Source organism: Bacillus rossius (assembly GCF_032445375.1).
Source record: "Bacillus rossius redtenbacheri isolate Brsri chromosome 9 unlocalized genomic scaffold, Brsri_v3 Brsri_v3_scf9_1, whole genome shotgun sequence".
Taxonomy (NCBI): Eukaryota; Metazoa; Arthropoda; class Insecta; order Phasmatodea; family Bacillidae; genus Bacillus; species Bacillus rossius.
This window is the reverse complement of record NW_026962012.1, coordinates 13,564,670-13,584,091: the sequence shown is the minus strand read 5'-3', so window position 1 is coordinate 13,584,091 and position 19,422 is coordinate 13,564,670. Positions and strand designations below refer to the sequence as shown.

At 37.9% G+C, this 19,422-nt stretch overlaps 1 protein-coding gene across 1 annotated transcript; it reads left to right on the top strand.

Annotated features, from left to right (window-relative positions):
• The first annotated feature begins 4,896 nt into the window (after positions 1–4,896).
• On the top strand, positions 4,897–14,851 carry LOC134542553 (uncharacterized). Its single transcript, XM_063386913.1, has 4 exons — positions 4,897–5,036; positions 6,790–6,877; positions 9,871–10,215; positions 12,211–14,851. Exons 1-4 carry the CDS (start codon positions 4,972–4,974, stop codon positions 12,622–12,624), a joined length of 912 nt encoding a protein of 303 aa, XP_063242983.1. The 5' UTR covers positions 4,897–4,971; the 3' UTR covers positions 12,625–14,851.
• Positions 14,852–19,422: the final 4,571 nt, after the last annotated feature.

The following is a 19,422-nucleotide window of genomic DNA, read 5'->3' as shown; positions in this document are numbered from 1 at the left end:
ATAGTTTCCTGCACAAAGCGAACCATGTAGTAGTCTTAGCCTGTCAACCAATATGTTAGGATCTTCCCATGAGGTATAATCAATCTCTTCTGCTACTTTCAACCTCCTATTATGTTTATAATAAATATTATTTTCTCTGATGTTTTTCGTTTCAACACCAACCACAAGGTCACTTTCGGCATCGAGCCAGTGATTATCACAAGATTGATCAAGATAATTTATTTTATTACGTCGTTTCCACCGTTTTAGTCTTATGCCGCCATCACAGTCTTCGATCTTGACCGCTTTAGGTGCTTCAGCACAGTACTCAATCATGTCAGCCTTAGGTGTGACAGCACAGTCAGTGATCATGTCAACCTCAGATGTGTCACCACAATCTTCAATCATGTCAGCTTCAGATGTTTCATCACAGTCTTCGGTCTTGTCAGCTTCAGGTGGTTCTCCATCTTTCACATTTTCATGGAGACGACTAGATATTGGTGTAAATATATTTTCATTTCTAATGAGGTGGATACTTTCTTCGTTTGTTTTTAATTTTAAATTATTGTTTTGATCTATATCAATGTTTTTAGCATTAGCTTTTTTACATTCTTCATAATCATTATTGTCGTCTAATATTCTGCCATCGTTCCTCCTCCACGATTTTGGAACACAGTCTTCGTTATCTTTATTCATCTTAGTTGTACAGTTCTTGCAATGTCTATCCAAGTAATATCTTCTACCAAAGGATTTATGGCACTGACTGCAATTAAATGGTTTTTGACAATGACCCAAACTACACTCGCTTCTCTCATGACGTTTAGCATTCTTTCTCAAGGTAAACACCTTGCTGCAGTATCTACAGTGATGTCGGTTTGATACAGCTACAGGCAACGAATCAGGGTACATGTTAGCTTCTGCGACTGATGGCAGATGAAAACTAAGATTTGTAAATTAAACCATTACTTAAATAGAATTTTTTAAATTATTTCGTCAGCGAGAGTTAAGTTATCTCATACAAAAGTACTGGTTGTAAGTAGTTCTACTTTTCATCAACAGTTGACTCCACATGTTGCTAGCTGGTAAATAATTATTATTTCTTTTATGCTGGATGCGGGATGTTCACTAACGATCTGTTGAAAAAGGTGTGCTTCCCTAGATCTCAAGAGGAAGAACATCGTCCTTATTTAAAAAAAATTAGTGAATATCGTCATGGCCTAGCGAGAATCACAAGATAACCTATTCGCATATTAGCATACATCATGTATCAGTTGTCTGTATAAGCAGTCTCTGTTGTCTGTATAAACAGTCAATGTTTTGTGTGGGATGCAGGATGCTCCCTAACGATCGCAACAGAAGGAGGGCTTCGCTAGAACTCAAGGGGAAGGGAAATCTTCGTGTGTGATAGAGTTTCTCAGTTGTTTCATGACGTAGTAATCGTCTGATTAATGATCTTCTGTTTTTGTCTGATTTCCACCTGATAAAAAAAAATTTAAGTACCGATTTGTTAATATGAGTTCGGAAATTTATACGAATTTCTGAATAAAATTACCTGTCTTAGACACCAAGGACAATGCAGTTTGTCTTACATGTTAATGCTTCTCAGCTGTCCCATAGCATATTATTTGTCTGAGTAAGGTTATTTTTTTTAAATCCACCTTATAAAAATATTGTAAGTGCTAATTTATTAGCAGGATTTCACTAATTAAATGTAACTCTGAATAAAATGACATGACGCATTTAGTAAAAAATCATTCATGCAGAGATCGATTTCTCACAAATAATCAGGATCACTCGGAGAAAACCATCAGATGTCTAGCCAGGAATAATCAAAAGCATTTGGAGAAATCCATTAAAATATTAACAAGAATAATCGGGAGCACACGGAGAAAACCTTCATAATATTGACAAGGATAATCAGAAGCACACGGAGAAAACCACCATAATTTTGAGAAGAATAATCAGAAGCACACGGAGAAAACCACCACACATTTTCTTGATATAAAATTAGAGGGAAAAAATATATTTAAAAAAAATTAATAAAAAATTTAAAATAAAAACAAAAAATACATAAAATTCTGGCTTGTACTAGAACTCTATCTTTGCTCATCAATGAGAAGTTCATAAGCTAGCAGAATATTTTTTTGAACATATTTACACTGACTTGAGCCTTGATATGTTTTAAGTCTGTTTGCACACACTGTTGGAATATCATAAATAACCATTTTTTTGCATGATTGCCGATTGTAAACAATAAAAAAAACTATGCGGTAGGAACAGGAAGCCATGAAGACCACGGCAATATATAAAGTGCTGTCCGTTTGTGACTGGGGTTTATCAAGGGCCGAACACACGAGTTCATTTTTGGCAGTGTGATTAGAATTTATTTATTATAATTTTCTTTTGACTTACCAAATAACAAAATATTATTTAAGTCCCACAATTTCCACAATTTAAATGAATTTTTAAACTTAGCTGCGTACTCATTATTACAATGCCTCAAAACAATCGGAAAACACATGTATTTTCTGCGCTCTGGTCACTAACTTTAGCAATTAGTATATTGTATATTGTAATTGTAGACAAGTTAGTTTTCCGTGAGACGATGCGACGTGATTCCCGTTAGGATGAGGTCACGGCCGCCCACAGGTCGGGACTGTTGCAGACGGGCCGTCACGCCCTCGGACAAGTCTCTGGAGAAACACCCTGTCCGCCCGCCTAGTCGCGTCCAGGGCCATCAGAGGCGGTGGCCCGCGGCCCGCGGTGAGACAGACGCCTGCGCAGTCGCGCCCGAGCGCCAGGGCGCTGCTGGTTGCGGTCCCGTCACGTGACTGCAGTCCGGAGGCCCTGGCACACGGTACAACTGTATTTGACACATTTGGAGGAGTCATATTGGACGGGAATTGGCCTCCAATTCGCTCTATCAAATAAAGTTGGACAGTTAACTTCAATTGTGTTTTAAAACATGTTATACTATCAAAATCTTTAAGTAGCCTATGTTTTCACAAACTTTTAATTCGTAATCTCTTATTGAAATTAATTAATGCATCATTGTGCTGAATGGAATCACTGAAGCTGTGCTTTTTGTGCAAATTAAAAAATTTTTAAACCTCTGAATATTTTACTCACATTAATACTCGTTACATACAAAATGAATGTTCAGTTGTTTTAAAAGTCCCAGACATTTGCTTTTTACATATAAAACAACATTCATATTAACATTATCTTAGTTATTTCACTTTTATAATATTTAATCGCCCATGTATTATTCCCAATTTTGAAGATTCATAGTAACACAATTTCCTTGTTCGGTAGGTACCATTTTGATTATTGAATTCAACATATTAATTAATATGTGCATGCTAGAGGCGAGGCGACGAGGCAGGCCAGTGGACCGGCTAGTCAGCCAACAGGTGGGAGCGGTCCATTAGCGCTACACGTCTAAGCGGATTAGCAACGCTGCCTCGCTACCAACTCTCCCCGCTCCTCCTATCATGGCGCTTTGTCATTGAACTCTCTGTTCCTCTAGTGGATTCTGCGTTTTACCGGAGCCATCCGCGCGGAGTGGCGTAACTAGGACGCCATTGTTCTGGGAGCTTCGTGTTTCAAGTCGACCGTGATGACGTGACACTCCAAAGAGGTGCAAGACCATTCCAGAAGGGAGCTGAGGGGTATAAAAACAGCAACACCTGTCTCCGTGGCAGGTGGGCTGGCTGTCAGCCTGGCGGGAAACGTCAAAAGTGGCCCCCAAAACAACCAGTGCCATCCAAACAATGCGGACAGAAATGCCCACCCCCCAACCCCCCAACCCCCCGCATGGTAGACTCTTTTCTACTCTGTCCTACTCTTCTTCCAGATACATCGTTCTGTCTCCCGTAAGCTTCCGGCTTGATTTTAATGCATGGAATTTTTGCATCCCGCATGTTAGAGCACAGGGTTTTCCCTGTGTCTATGCTGGTTTTACCTGGGCTCAAATTATCTAGTTTAAGTCTGGTATAGTCGTTGAGGGGAGTAAGTCGTCGGGTCAATCGCTGCCATGGCTGGCCAATCCCCTCCTAGCACACGATGCATGCTACCCCTCCTGCATGATTAGAGCGTATGAGCTTCAGCCTGAGACACACATAGTCTCCCTCCCTAACCCGGAACCCTCCCCAACACACTTAGTTTTAGTTAGGTAAATAAATATCCGTGGCAGTGAAGATGGCGGAGACTGGGGCCACGGGACTGTGCTGTGAGCGGCGGACGAGTGAGTAGTACGAGGCAGTTTGTTGGGACCTAGGTTCTTCGTAAGACACGAGAAGTAGGAGGAGTCATTGTCGAATCGAGCTTCAGTGGGGAGAGTAGACCAAGAGTGATTAGTTTTCATAGTTTTAATTTAATTATTTGTGTAAATAAAACCGTATTAATTTGTTTTTCATTTTCTATACTGTTTTCCTACTCATAAAAATATTTTATTGTACATCCTAAATGAAACATATTTAATGGAAACTCGTCAACCAACATGCCAAACAAACATGGCTACGCTAGTGACATTTATGGTGATGTCATAACCCTCCAATTTGTTTTGACGAATCATGTTGGCCGGTGTTGGAAGCGAAAGTTGGATTGCGTGACAGGGCCTTCAGCACCCTCAAAGGCCGGGACTGTCTGCCCGACGTCTGAAGAAGGCTGCGGGTCTCCGGTCACATACACACACTCAGGTGCAGGCTGACGATCACTGATCAGTGCACTTATCCATTTGGATCAAATTATAACATTAAAGGTATCCCATGTAATGTATGAACTCGTGGTGTAATTTTTAACACATCCAATTCCCGCTAGTTCTTACATCGGTTCAGATAGATTGTTGGGTATTTATCAGTTATCTGTATATCTATGACCAAAAACACATAACCATATAAAACAATTAAAGCCTTTGTTAGAAACACCTAGCAACTACCTTGTTTGCCACGATCAATTGAAGATTGTGAATTGCGATTAGAGTGAATAGTGATGGCTAGGATATTCATTCTGCTGCTGATTATTTGTGCCGGGTTAAGCGGCTCTCTGTCATTAAGGTTAGTATAAAAAAACTTTCTCATTTCGAAAACACATTTCTCACAGACCAAGACAATTGGTGCATTACAACCGCTAGCTACGTAGGCCGGCGCACGAGCTCTAGTAGTTCGGTGGCGCTAAGGGCGACACCGTCTCGAGCATCACGCGCCCCTTCACCTTTACGTGCTAGACGACGAACTGGCACGCAGTCTTCACCTTGGTAACGCGCTCTAGGTTATAGTATAAGATCCCGACTATAGTGTCATTTTAACGAAAGGAATATTTTATGCAAAATAACAAATGGCACATGCTTTACGTAGTCATATACTGGCCATGTTACGCTTCACTATAAACAATTTTATTTGTTTGTTCTTTACTTCACTCATTAGTCATTTCAGAAATTTTAATACCGTTTAGTAAAATACACAAGTAAAAAGAAGAAAAAAATGTTTGCCTAATTTTTGCTTGGCCTCACAGGTGAGCTTGCATTAGTAGTTTACCCTAATATGTGTTTTAATTGAAAAGTATAGAAGTCACCAAGCCATTAAAACATTTTACTGCACTATGAAAAGTAGTAGGTCTACCCGACACGAAATGGCATATTAAACGCCTGGCCAAACTGGTGACTCCGTTGTGCGGTGAGCAGGAAAATGTATCATTCATTTCATGATTCCGTGCTTTTTTTTTTTTGTCTTGGAAATTAAATTTGCTGGATTCAAGAATGGCCCTGGAGAAAACAGGCCACGGAACAAGTTTATCCTTAGGATATCTGAGGTCGTATAAGTGGGTTTGATGCTTGACATTTTGCGATTTATTTTATATTTTAATGGAAACACATCATTTACTAATGTTGCTTGTGGCGTGTTGTATTGGGTGTGTTAGTTGTTTGATACGTAATTGATTCAAAATAACTAAAATACAAACTGGGCAGTAAAAATTTGAGCGTTGAAGATCTTTACAAATTAAAAAAAAAAAAATTCTAGGCATAAATCCAAAGATAAATTGAATTAAAATGACTAATTACATTAAGTTATCATTTTACGATTTAATTCTCCTGAATATACCGATTATAGCTCAAGTAAAACCACTCAAGGTTTTGTGGTTGAACATCTCATTTCGAAATAGAAAAATATAACATAACAAACGCAATTTGGTATTAAAGAACACAAGTAGTATCCAATGGTCATTCCTGCTACTGGTTCCTGGTTATTGATTGATTGTCGCTGCCACCTAGGGTTCTGACATTACGATTGGCATCTTGAATTATGACATCACCATCGCACAGGAATCATCTCCAGAATGGGCTGAGAGGTTGCCGTGACCTCCAACATGTTACTTCGGTGCGTCAGGGAGCGCTATTTAAATATTCATGACACTGAGTCGATAAGGAAGTGTTTTAAAAGCAAACAAATGTAAGTTTTAATAAAAAATAATGTCTGTGTGTTTTAAGGGAAAATGTTTGTCGATTATATTTGAAAACCGAACCAATGTTGGTTTCTGGAGCGTCGAGGTCAAGCTATTGTGGAAAAATTCTATCCGCATATGAAATTTGAAATTTTTATATATTTATTTTGAAAAATTGGGAAATTTTGTGAAACTCTGAGGAATTTTATTATTAATGAAAAATTAATGTTAATTTAACCTGTAGCGCTGCGCCCCGCCCTGGACTCTGGGCCAGACCTCCACGTGACACTGCCGCGGGCTCGCACTATGCTGCCGTGCTAGTGACGCCAGCCAGCAGCGCTGCATGCCACTGGGGCCCATCACTGTCAGTTCCAGGGCGAGCGTGGCCGAGACGGTGACCTCCACGGCCATAACCTTCCCCGCCCGCCTGGAGGAGGACCTAGATCCAGCCCTGACGGTGAGTAGATCCCCCAGTGGCGAGGTCTGCACCCGGGCCGGATGTAGGGCGACCATCACAGACACATTATGTATACGCTCTTTCTCTAGTGTATGCAATCCAACAGGAGCCGAACCTAAATGATTGTATCAAAATAGTTCGCGAGGAAATTCTGCCTAACAGGTAGGAAATAAACAGTCTTCTCCTTGAATATTTAATGTACCAAAAAAAATATTTTTATAAAAAAAACGAAAGAAAAATCAAATTTTGACAGTTGCAATTTATCTGTTTGCCTATCTACGATTCTTCCTTGATCAACAGTCTCGCCCCCGTTAATAATATTATTTTCGATGGGACGAAAGTCACTATTTAAATATAATATTAATAACACTTGGATTTTTTAAAAATTAAATCATAAAATTTGAGACTAAAGTGTAAATATGTTTCTCAATTTAATACTTGCGCACTTTAGCACATCTACGACGTATAATTTTGTTGATATTTGGCTAAACACATCAAAATTATGCCAGCCAGATGTTCCCGCAAATAGTGTCTAAGTGTTTTAATGTTTAATATACATCAAGAGCCGCTCCGAAACAAACGTATATTTCCTCCAATGCACTGGAAGACGTGTTTAGCAGAAATACGTCTCTGCTTCGTTAAAAAATAATTACAACGTATTAGTACACTTTAATCTCGTGATGATGCTCATATAAGCACTAAAATGGTAGTATAGTTTTTTTTTAATTTAAATATTGATGTATATTTCAACGACTTGGTTTAAGTGCGAAATTAAGGTCAGAAACGTTTTCTACCACATAACATGAAAATAAATAAATAAATACCTGCAAAACAAAAACTAACTTGGTTTCGAGTTTGTGTAGTAATATCAAAAATATTGAGAATTAACTTGCAACATAATGTTTCCTAAATGTAACATTTTACAAACTTGAACCAGGTGGGGCAAGAGTCACCCACCTGACTGCCTCAAACGTCACAAGACACAATTAATACAAAAAAAGAACAAATAAATAAATAGATAGTGCAGAAATCCCTTTGTATAATGTGAACAACATTAATTAGTACATTTGTTAATACTGAAAAATACTGAATACATTAGTTAATACTGAAATGGCACATTCATCATACATTGTATAAGGTATATAAGGTTACCTATAAGAAAAGAGTGCTTTACATAACATTAAAACAAGCAAGTATAACAGGTCGTAAACTCAATAACAATTTAACATTTAAAAAATATAAAAGACAAAATCATAATTACGAGTCGTTCCTGTGTACCTGGTAAGGCGTGGTAACAATCCAGAAAAAAACGAGATGACAAATCAAAAAGGGCAGAAGGCCTGAATCATGAACAAGTGGCCAAGCATCAAAATTAATCAAGGCAGGCTCGGCCGCAGGGCGAACAGCGCAAAACAAGTGGGCATGACGAGCAAAAGCGAACATTAACTCAAGGGCATTATCAAGGCCCGACAACAGGCGCCAGCGCCTGGAGTTGAAGAGACATAAGTAAGTCTGAAATGGGCATGGCCGAGCACGCCTGCAAATACACCTTACCAGACACAGGGGCGACGGGAACCAGGACCGCTGCCGGCCGACAGAAGAGTGAGGCGGCCTGCTTACTAACGGTAAACAAGTGGGCGGGAGGAGGGGAAGTGTGAAGAGGGGGGAAGGGGAGGGAAGGAAGGTTTAGAAGGCCGGAACAATCTGGAAGGTCGGTGGAAGAGTAAGGAAGGAGGGGAAGGGGAGAGGAAGAAAAAGAGGGGAGAGCTAGGGAAGGGAGGGGAAGGTAGGGAGGAAAGGCAAGAATGGACTGGAAGAAGGGGGGGGGGGTCGAGTCAAGGAAAAAAGAGGGGAAGGAAGGGAGGAGAGGTAAGAACTGACTAGAAGAATCTGGCCATTCTTCAAACTATTGGAAAACTCTTGTGTAAAACTTGATATAATCGCACGTTAATAAAAACAAAAATATTTTAACAACATATAAAATGATATAATAAATACCTAAATTTATATGTATATACAAATTATATTTTTTATAACTTAATACAGTTGCACCTAGCTATTAACTACTTTAACAAAAGTATAAATGTGGTATAAAATGGGAGTTTAAGGTGTCATGAATAATATTAACAAATATTTTTCTCTCTTATTAATAGGTTTACAAATATTTACTTGCAAAAATTATAAAATGCAATAAAAAAAAGTTGAATTTTGTTTAGTAAATACTTTAAATTATATTTATTTGTATATCCGGGTAAGATTTTCGGCTAATCGACTTGAGCAATTTATTTTAAGTGCGCAATGCGACCGTCGATAGAGATTATGCGCATGCAGACCTATTTCATTGAAATTGATTAATTTTTTTTTCTTGTTTGGTGTTTATCGTAAGAGGGAAATTTCTGACTTGGAATATAAAACTTCGTTCTTAATTGAAGAATGTTACAATAATAAATAACCTCGCATACAATAATAAATAACCTCTTTTTCATACATATGTTACCAAAGCTTCTCTAAATATATGACTTATTAACTTAAATTCAGTCCATCAATTATACCATTAACATAATTGTTTATAATAACTTACCTTAATTGTAAACGATAGTATCTAACTTCCTTTACTACCGCTAGAAAAACTGCACAGGAATGGAACTGATATTTTGCATAAACAAAACCCTTCAAATTTAATACTAGATGTAACACAAATTTCAACAAGTTAGTTTTAAAAATGTTTTGGTATTTTTATTTTTAAGTTGATTGTTTGACAGTATATAAATTCAGTTAATTTGGATGTGCCGATACTCACATCCTCTATACTGACCAGTTAGAGCAGATATGTCCCTCAGGCAGTAGGCTCCGGTCATTTACGTACTGGTCGCATCTCATTGGTGTTTTACGTACCTCGCTCAAAGCTGAGGTTAGTGCCGTTTGTGTTCTGAGAACCATTGCGCGTTACGAGTGTGACCCCCTTGTATGTTGATGTTGGCTTTTTTTTTCAGAATTTCTTCTGGTATGAGGTCGGCGTGATGTCAGGCGTGCTTCTCGCGGTCCTGGCGGTGATCTGCGTGGTCTGGTGCCTCAGGATAACTGTGCCCCGCGTGTGTGACTGCCTGTACATTTGGTATGGGTACATCACCATGGGGCGCATTTACCGGCCGGACGAACCCCTGCAAGCCATCGTGGTGGTGTCGGATGGCGACCCACCACTCGAGGCACCGCCTGCGACGCCGCCAGAGGAAGTAGAAGTACTGCCAAGTCATGACATTGCGCCGGCGGCTCTACCCGAGACTCGGCTTCAAGTCGAGGAAATGCCAGCCAGCAGTCTAGAGCTGGAGGCTTCAACGGTAAACTTGCTCGAGGATATCGTCCTACCACAGGTTTCAACTGCGTCTTAACCTGCCAGATGTAGACCTAATGCTGGATAACTCAACTTCAACCTCACTCGAAGTTATCGTTAAACTGCCAGTTGACAATCTAACACTGAAGGCTCCTCCTGAATCCCCACTCTAGATCACAACTATTGCCCTTCTGTTGGAGACTTACTGCTAGAGGTATCCCTATTTCTGACAGCCAGAGACCTAATGCTGGACACTACACCAGCGCCTCTACCTGAGGGCGCCGTAGTTCCCAGCTACACCAAAATGTTGAAACTACGGCACCAGTCACCACTTTAGTAAGTTTTAGTACTGCCAGCTAATGGCCTACTGTTGGATGATTAACCTGCTCAATATGAATAATTGTGGAAGAAACATTTCAAAAGTAACTGAATGTAATCGTGACTTTTGATGATTTTTGTGAGCTGTGGTCACACCATTGTAGTCAGTACTCCACCTTTGTGTTTGTGAAGTTAGATGTATGACACTTGTTATATTTGAACCCTACATGTAACGAACGTATTCAGTTTAGTTTCCAGGAATGACTGACCCCTATATGTCCCACGTAAGGCGAGTTAAATCGGGTTTATGTTTTCTGAGCAGAAAAAATGGACTTAGTGTTTAAGCCATGCATTTTGCTCAAATATATAAAATTTACGTAACTGCAGATTAGATAAATATTGCAGTTATAAAGTATTAAAATTAAACACTACATTGAAGGTAATTTGTAATTTTAATCCATACATAATATTTTAGTACTTAAAAGTTGCCTTAGGAGTATTTTCATCAGGATTCTTTTATTTTTTTGCTAGTGTTAACTGCAGGTAACGCTCCTGCAGCAAATACGTTAAGAACCCTGGTGCTGGTTTTCGTTGAGCCACCCAATATGAGGCGCTCATGAGACGAAGCGAGAGCTACATGCTCGCGTCCTGCTTCATGAGGCAGCTCGGCTCATGAGCGCTGCAGTTGGCAACACATTGGTTCGAAACCAAATTGGTTCCAGAGGGCATTGCTTCTCGAACACTTCTTCACAGACCTCCGACGTGAACTACTTTGGTTCGCCTTTAAGATACGCCACTTTTCAAAAGATTTTTTCGCTAAACTCTAAAAACATACACTTTCGTGTTACGAAGTACTGTTTTCATCAGCACCGAAAGGTTCCTCTCCTCCCTCCCTTCATCCCAAAAAGCTATAATGTATTTATCACCCTTTCTCATGACTTTCTGTTTTGAAGAGTGCTACATACTTAACAACATAACGACCTCTCGGGCTACCAGTTCTCAACCAACAGCTTGGCCGTTGTCAATGCTTGTGTCTTAAGTGGTATCGAATCCAATATCGCCCAGTGATGCCAACTCCTACAGAGTGTTCCTCCTAGGACCAACTTCAAATTCCCCTAGATTTTGATTAAAAACCCATAAAGTTTTCATTGTACCCCCTTGTTGAGAGCTAAAATTATTTTCTCTTGAACCTTACATTTCCTTATTTTTCTGCCCAAACAGAGCATAATACTTTTGAAAAATAACATTCATTATCTACAATTTTATTTTTGTACGAATTTAATTTTGGTTTAAAAATACTAGTTTACTAACCTTGACGTTCTGGATATGACTCCCAAAATATAGTATATTTTTTCTGTTAATAGGCAAAACATATGGGTTCGCTTCACTGTGCAGTAAGGAAGTTAAATTTGACCGCGTTGAGCGAATTTCATTTGTTCATTTATTTACGTAGTGAATTTTGATTATTTGTGGATTTGAGTTCTTTTTTCTTATTTTTCAAGGATAAAAATACATTTATTCTAAATTTAAAGATAAAGATTTTCCATTTCATTTTTTTCCCAGAGAAATTATAACGCTATTGTGTGGTACATATTGCGAGTATTGGCTATCTTTTAGTAGGTAGTTAAGTTGAGGTTGTGTTTTATCTTTCGTTTGTTTATTTACGAAGTGAATTTCTTGGCAGCCCCGCGTTAAATACGTCGGAGTTCATCTGGACGCGACTCTCCTGTGGACCCACCATCTCACCACCATAGCCGCCAGTGCTCGCGCTGCTCTTGGCACGGCGCCGGCCTGCCCTCTGCTCCAAGATGTCCGCCCCCGCCTGTGGGACAGACTGGTTCTCCCTGTTCTGCTGTGCGGCGCCGTTGCCTGGGCGTATGTGCCGGAGTACTGCAAGAGGCCCGTGTACTCCGGTTACAAGCTCGGCCTTCGCACTGTCCTTGGGTGGCCGCTCCGCGCCGCTGTTCGCCTTCTGCACCACCTGGGCGGCGTGCCTTCCCCACAGGAACTGATCCGGCAGATGGCAGACGGGTTCTGCAGGAAGATCAGGCGCCACCCCAACCCTGTGACCGCAGCCACCGGCGATTGTGACGTTTGACGGGCCTCACGTCCATCGCCGTGTTCGAGACTACCACATGCACGACTCCCCCTAACCCCAAGGAAGAACCAAGACTTGTCCACCCCCCCCCCCCTTGACATGACTTTGCCTGTTTCCCCCTCACGTGAAGACCGACCTCCCCCCTCGTGGCTACCTTGCTGAACACCCCACTGGTTCATCAGCTCCGGTTACCTCCCCGTCCGTGTTCTGCGTTCTTTTGTTTCTTTTGCTAACCCAGATAAGACTTGAGATAATTTTTTCTCTTTTAAGATTTATTTTTCTTCAAAATGGGGTCAATACACTACAAAAATGATGTTCATACCATATGATGATTTTTTTTATAACACAAAACCACAAAAACTGCTGTGCTATATTTAGGACGCCAGTCCAATCGACACATATCTTGGCTTACATATAGGACACCAGACCAATCAATTTCAATGATTATTTTTATTATAAATCTTACTTTCGAGTACTAAAATGACAAAACTATTTATTTTACTGTGTGAAATCTTTGAAACATTTCACATGAACACCAACATTACATTTGAAACACCTTGTTGTTGTTTTCGCATGACACATTCTGCAGCGAGTTTGCTTATCCTGTAGTACAATCCAGTGGTCCTTTCTATCAAATCTTGAATCTTGATGCCCTTAGACTTCCGTGGAATGATATTTTGTTCTAGAACTGAAATGGCCAGTCTTCTGCGGAATGATAAGTGGTCCAGTTCGCGGTAGCCTTGTCTATGAAGTTCCCAGGCATTTTATTCAGCAACAACAATGCAGTGAGCTATCAAACTGAAATACCACTTTTTGCCGCGTATTGAAGTTCTGTACAAGCTAATGTTCTGATCGGCTCTGTCGACACCACCCATGTATTGGTTGTAAACATGAATGTTGTGTGGTTCGGTGATACGGATTCTCTTTTTTTGCTTTTGAGAATATCTGCTGACATGGTGTACTGAAGATGCTGGAACACAGTTTGAAGCAACAGTCACAACCCTGTTATCGTTCCACTTGGTCAAGACGATATTGTTATTTTTCTCTATTTTTGTTTCACTTGTTCCTCGAGAAGTTTTCTTGAGTACTTCAGAACGTGTCAAAGGAAAACCCCCTACTCTATTTTCTCTTATGGTGCCCATTCCTTTTATGTTCCTTTCACGAAGTTTAACCAGTAATGGCAAGGAAGTGAAGAAATTATCAGTGAACACGTGGTACTTGAAAGGGCCAATAATTGATAATACATCGACATACTGCAGGACAACACTAGCACCTAAACCCAAGTCTTTATATTCTGGAACTGCGATAGTGTTAGCACCTTGGTATGGGTCTGTCCAAACAATGTAGCCACTGCTAGTCTCACCTGTCCACAACTTATATCCATAGCGATTGGGCTTTCCTTTTATGAACTGCTTGCATCCATGTTTTCCAAAATATGGCACCATCAATACTGTGGTTTTCACAATGAGGGGTATGAAGAAGGAAACGTTTATTGTGTTCTGTAAACAATGGGCGAAATTTAGCAAATTTAGCACTTTTGTCAAGATTGTCATTGTTGCAGACATGTATGTTTTCCATAATAAATTTGAACCTATCTCTTGAAATAGTATTTGATACCAATGGTTTGTGAGTGTCCGGACTACATTCCCAGAACATGTTCTTTCGTGGAAGATCTACATAACCACTCAGCAATAGTACAGCAATATAGCATCTCATTTCAGTTTCAGTTATGTCACCCGACAGATTTTTCCTGTGCTGCATACTGATTTGTATACGTTGTCATAAATGAAACAACTTCATCATAAAAAAAAGATAAAAGCAATTGTTCAGGTGTAAGAGAGATTTTAGGCATATGCAACAATGGCCATTCTGAACCATCTTGTATAATATCGCCTTCTGACCAGAGATAATTTTTCTTCTGCTTCAAAGTTTTTTTGGAAACACTGTGTGAAATTTGATTACCTGATACCTCAACATTCGAACATAACTGACTACCAGGGAGATTATCCAGTAATGGATTTTCCTTTCCACCGGAATCTTCGTCTGTTACTGGATCACATGCAGTTGCAGGTGGAAGTGCAAGTGTCATCAACCGTATCAGATGCTGCAAGCATTTCCAGTGCTTCATTTAGTGATAATCCTCTGAAACAAAAACCAAGACTTTTTATATAAAATCAATGTAGTATCAAATAGAATAAACATGTTTAGAAAAGTTGCGTACAAGAAAGCGAATTTATGATTCATAGATATGAAGTGTGTACAGTATGTCTATACAAATAATATAAATACTGATTTATTCATTCAGCAATACATACATAAATAATTTTTTATAAATAATTAGTTACCGTATATAATATATTTATATATAACCTTTAAATATATATATATATTTATAAATTCATAAATAGTTATATACATGCACAATTAGTTATGTGTTGCACAGATACATACGGTCATTACAATCTGTAAATAAGTATGTTTTGTTCATTGAAGTATATGAAGTAATGCAATTATGAAATGTGACAGTACTTTCCTTTCAAATGTTATGAATGGATCATCAGCCATCGTTGATTCTTTGTAACGAAGTCACAGAAAACCAGATAACATAAAATGTTGCTCCCAGCGATGGCTAAAAGCAGCACAGTTCTATGTGTACTTGATTTTCTGAAACACTGTAAATTACAGTATTGGCATCTGTAAACTTTTATAGACACTCCACAAAAAAAAAAATTGTTTCAAGGGGTGAATCACAAACAAAAAATAAAAGGAATTAAAGAGCTTTTCTCTTATTTCATAAAAAAGTAAAAATGCCAAACACTTGATTTCTTATAAAAAAAATAAACAGCATTTTTGTGCTATGTAACATTACCCTTGATGGACTGGCGTCCTATATTTAGTACACTGAAGTACATGTTTCCATAAATTTGATAAGATATATTTTTTTCGTGTAATAAACTATATCAATACTAATATTATAAATGCGATAGTATCTCTGTCTGTCTGTTGTCTGTATGCCTGTTTGTTTGTTTGTTACCTTTTCCCGGCTGAACGGCTGAACGGATTGTAATGAAATTTGGCAAGGATATAGATTATATCTTGGGTATGGACATAAGCTATCTTTTGTCTAAAAAAATAATCTGTAAACGGGTTAAAAAATATATATCTTAATTTTATTTAATGTGTGTCATAGATATAAAAACTGTTAGTGTCATTCCTCTATGTCTGCCGAGCAATAGCTTTCAAGCCATTACGTTACGTTTTGCTATTGTAAGGAATTGAGTAGAGTAAGAAAAATTAAAGCTCTGCATCGTAGTACCTCAATACACCAGTAGATGTCACTGTTATTTTTTTTATTAATCGTTTTATAGTTTGCACATCCTAACTAATATTATAAAAGCGAGTGTTTGTTTGCTACGCCATGAAATTTTGCATAGAGATAATTTATGGGCTGGAGAGTGACATAGGCTCATTTTTATGTACACTTTCAGTGGAATTTTGTAAATACCTCTAAAAATACGTATTTTTATATTGTTACATTTTGTTTGGTTGATCGCAATATTAATTTATTTATATATGTTTTTTTATTTAATTTCTTCTATATATATTTTCTCCCTACCTAGGGCACCCATAATTCTTTTAAATTTCACGTGTATGTTTCCAATGTCATTCGAGCAGTACAATTATTTTTGTCAAGTTGGTCATTATTTATACTTTCTGTTTCATTTTGGAAACATACCTACGTTTTTTTTTTTTAGGTATTATGACAAATAAAAAAAAAATAGTTTCATTAACATTTTTAGGTTTTTATTGTGTGGATAGTTTCAAGTTTAATATTATGTTTTACATAAATTCTTAAACTTATAAATTTCTTCGAAATTTATTCATAGGTTGGTAGGGCCTACTAATTTTTTCTATTTGTCAATATTGTTATTATGGTAGATATGAGTACAGTAAATGCCTACATTCTTATATTCCTTTATATCACTTTCGTTTCGTTTTAGTGTTTCCGAGCCATTCGGGGTCCTCAACATAACCCCCCCCCCCCCCCCCCCCACACACACACACACAGAGGTGGGAGCCCCAAAATTTCCTAAGTTTAACACATTTTTAAAATCTTTCTTTTTCGATTTTAAGTGTTTTCGAGCCATTCAGGGTCCTCGAACCCCCCCTTGTCATCCTCTGGGGACAAAGCACCAAAATTTCGAAAATTTCAGGAATTTCAAATATCTATTGTTTCGTGATGGAGTTTTCCGAAACATTCAAGGTCCTAAACCTCCAACCCCCCTCCCCTTCCTCAAAAGTGAAAGCCCCAAAATTTCGAAAAATTGGAGGAAATTGTATTAACTTTAAGTCATTACGAACTAAAGTGTCCGGGGGATGGTGGAACTTTTACCCAAAGACGTTTTATCCATCAAATTTGAAGTGGCGGGAGGGGGGGGGGGAGGGGAATGAAAAACCCCAAAATTTCGAAAAATTTCTTAAATTTAAGAATACTTTTTTACTTTTTTGAGTGTTTCCGAGCCATTCGGGGTCATCAAACTACCCTTCCCCCTAAATGGTCAAATACCCAAAAATTCAACAATTTCCCGAAATTTCAAAAATCTATTCTCTTTCGATTTGGAGTGTTTACGAGCCATTCGGGGTCCTCAACATCACCCCCCCCCCCCCCCACCTTTCCCACAGGGGTCAAAGCCCCAAAATTTAGAAAATTTCAAAAATAATTCTCTTTCGATTTTAAGTGTTTCCCAGCCATTCAGGGTCCTCAAAATCACACCTCCCCTCTGGGGACGAAGCACCAAAATTTCGAAAATTTCAGGAATTTAAAATATCTATTCTTTCGAGATGGAGTGCTCCGAACCATTCGAGGTCCTAAACCTCCACCTCCCCCCCCCACACACACACACAAGTGAAAGCCCCAAAATTTCGAAAAATTAAGGAAAATTGTATTAAAATTAAGTCATTATAAACTAAAGTGTCAAGGGCATGGTGGATTATTTACCCAAAAACGTCTTTTCCATCAAAATTATGCGGCAAGGGGGGGGGGGGGGGTGGAAATGCAATAACTCAAAATTTTGAAAAATTACAGATTTTTTTTAAAATATATACTTTTTTTCGATTTGGGGTGTTTCCTAGCCATTCGGGGTCCTCAAACTAACCTCCCCCCACAAGGAGTCAAAGCCCCAAAATTCCAAAGTTTCAAAAATTTCAAAAATCTATTCTCTTTAGATTTTGGGTGTTTCCGAGCCATTCAGGCTCCTCAACATACCCCCTCCTCTAGAGACAAAGCCCCAAAATTTCCAAAATTTCAGAAATTTCGAATATCTGTTCTCTTTCGAGATGGAGTGTCCCGAGCCAGTCGAGGTCCTCAACCTCCACCGTCCGTTCTCCTCAGGGTTTAAGCCCCAAAAATACGAAAATTAGGAGGAAATAATAAAAAAAAATTAAAGTCAATATTAATTAAAATGGAAAAAATAAAATTATATTTTGAAAAACTAAAAATACGCTTTAATTGTTGTACTAAAATATGAAATATTGTTAAATATTTCGTTAACATTAAAATATTATCTTATGAAATAAAACATAATTTATGATATAGGAAATGATAAATAAATGTACATTAAGCTACCTTCTCTTATTCAATATTCTCAGAAATACCATATTTTTATTTGTAACAGAGTAGTAATTATTCTAAAAAATATTGAAATAAAGGTTATGGTGTTGGTATGAATAATTCTAACTGAAAATAAATATCACTTTATTATATTTATTTTGGAATTCATATCTGCGGTTAAAAAGAAGAAAAAAAGATAAGTTTGCTTTCTGTCTGAATAGCCCAAATTGTCATATTTTCTTAAGTCTCAATTTTAACATTGTCGTCCCTATTATAAAATAGCCCAGGAGTAAGAAATTAAGGGATTTTGTTTTAGTAATACTAAGCAAACTAAGAATCTACTAATATGTTTGATAAGAAACATTACAAATAAAGATGTGATTATATCAAATTTCCTCAAATATTGGAAGGTATCTGTAATAAAGTGAAATTGTTAAATTATTTTAAGAATAACTCTAACCTAAATAAATAAAAATGTGTCAGTCTAAACAATGGCATAAACTTGTGAGTTTTAATACATATATTTTTAATTGTCTACATCATTCAATTAAAGGAGAGAAGTGTGATTTCGTCAAGGTAAAATATCTTCTAACACTCTAACAATAAATTTTTAAAATCATAAATAATCTTTACTAAAAATTAAAAACAACTTTTCACCTAACATCTTGAAAAATTTTCATTCTTAAATAGTTAAGGACTGTAAAAATAATTTCTGCACCTAAAAATGTATTGTGTCTATTTATTTAGTAAAAATATTTGGAACTTTTTTTCATGGTAAGATTTCAGCAATACTCAGAAATTGATATATACTTATTCTAAAAACCATATACAATTCCAAAGAGATACAGAGAATCTATAATGTCATTCGCATTGTCAAATGTAAAATTTTCCAACAAGATTATCAATAATGATATCATTCACCTTTAAATATATATGTATTGGCTATTTACAAGCAAATAAATTAATGCACCAACCAGATACATTAGGGAGGCCAGAGAATTTATTTCAACACCAAAATAATAAACACAACAAGAAGTAAAAATATATCAGTAATTTAAGTGCATGTGTTCTACCCAAACGACGCCAGTCTTATCTGGGCTAAACCGCCCGTTTTAGTTACCCCTTGCTGACCCACAAACAACAAGCGGTGAGCTGGGTTTTTAACTTTTCCCAGCATCATATACACT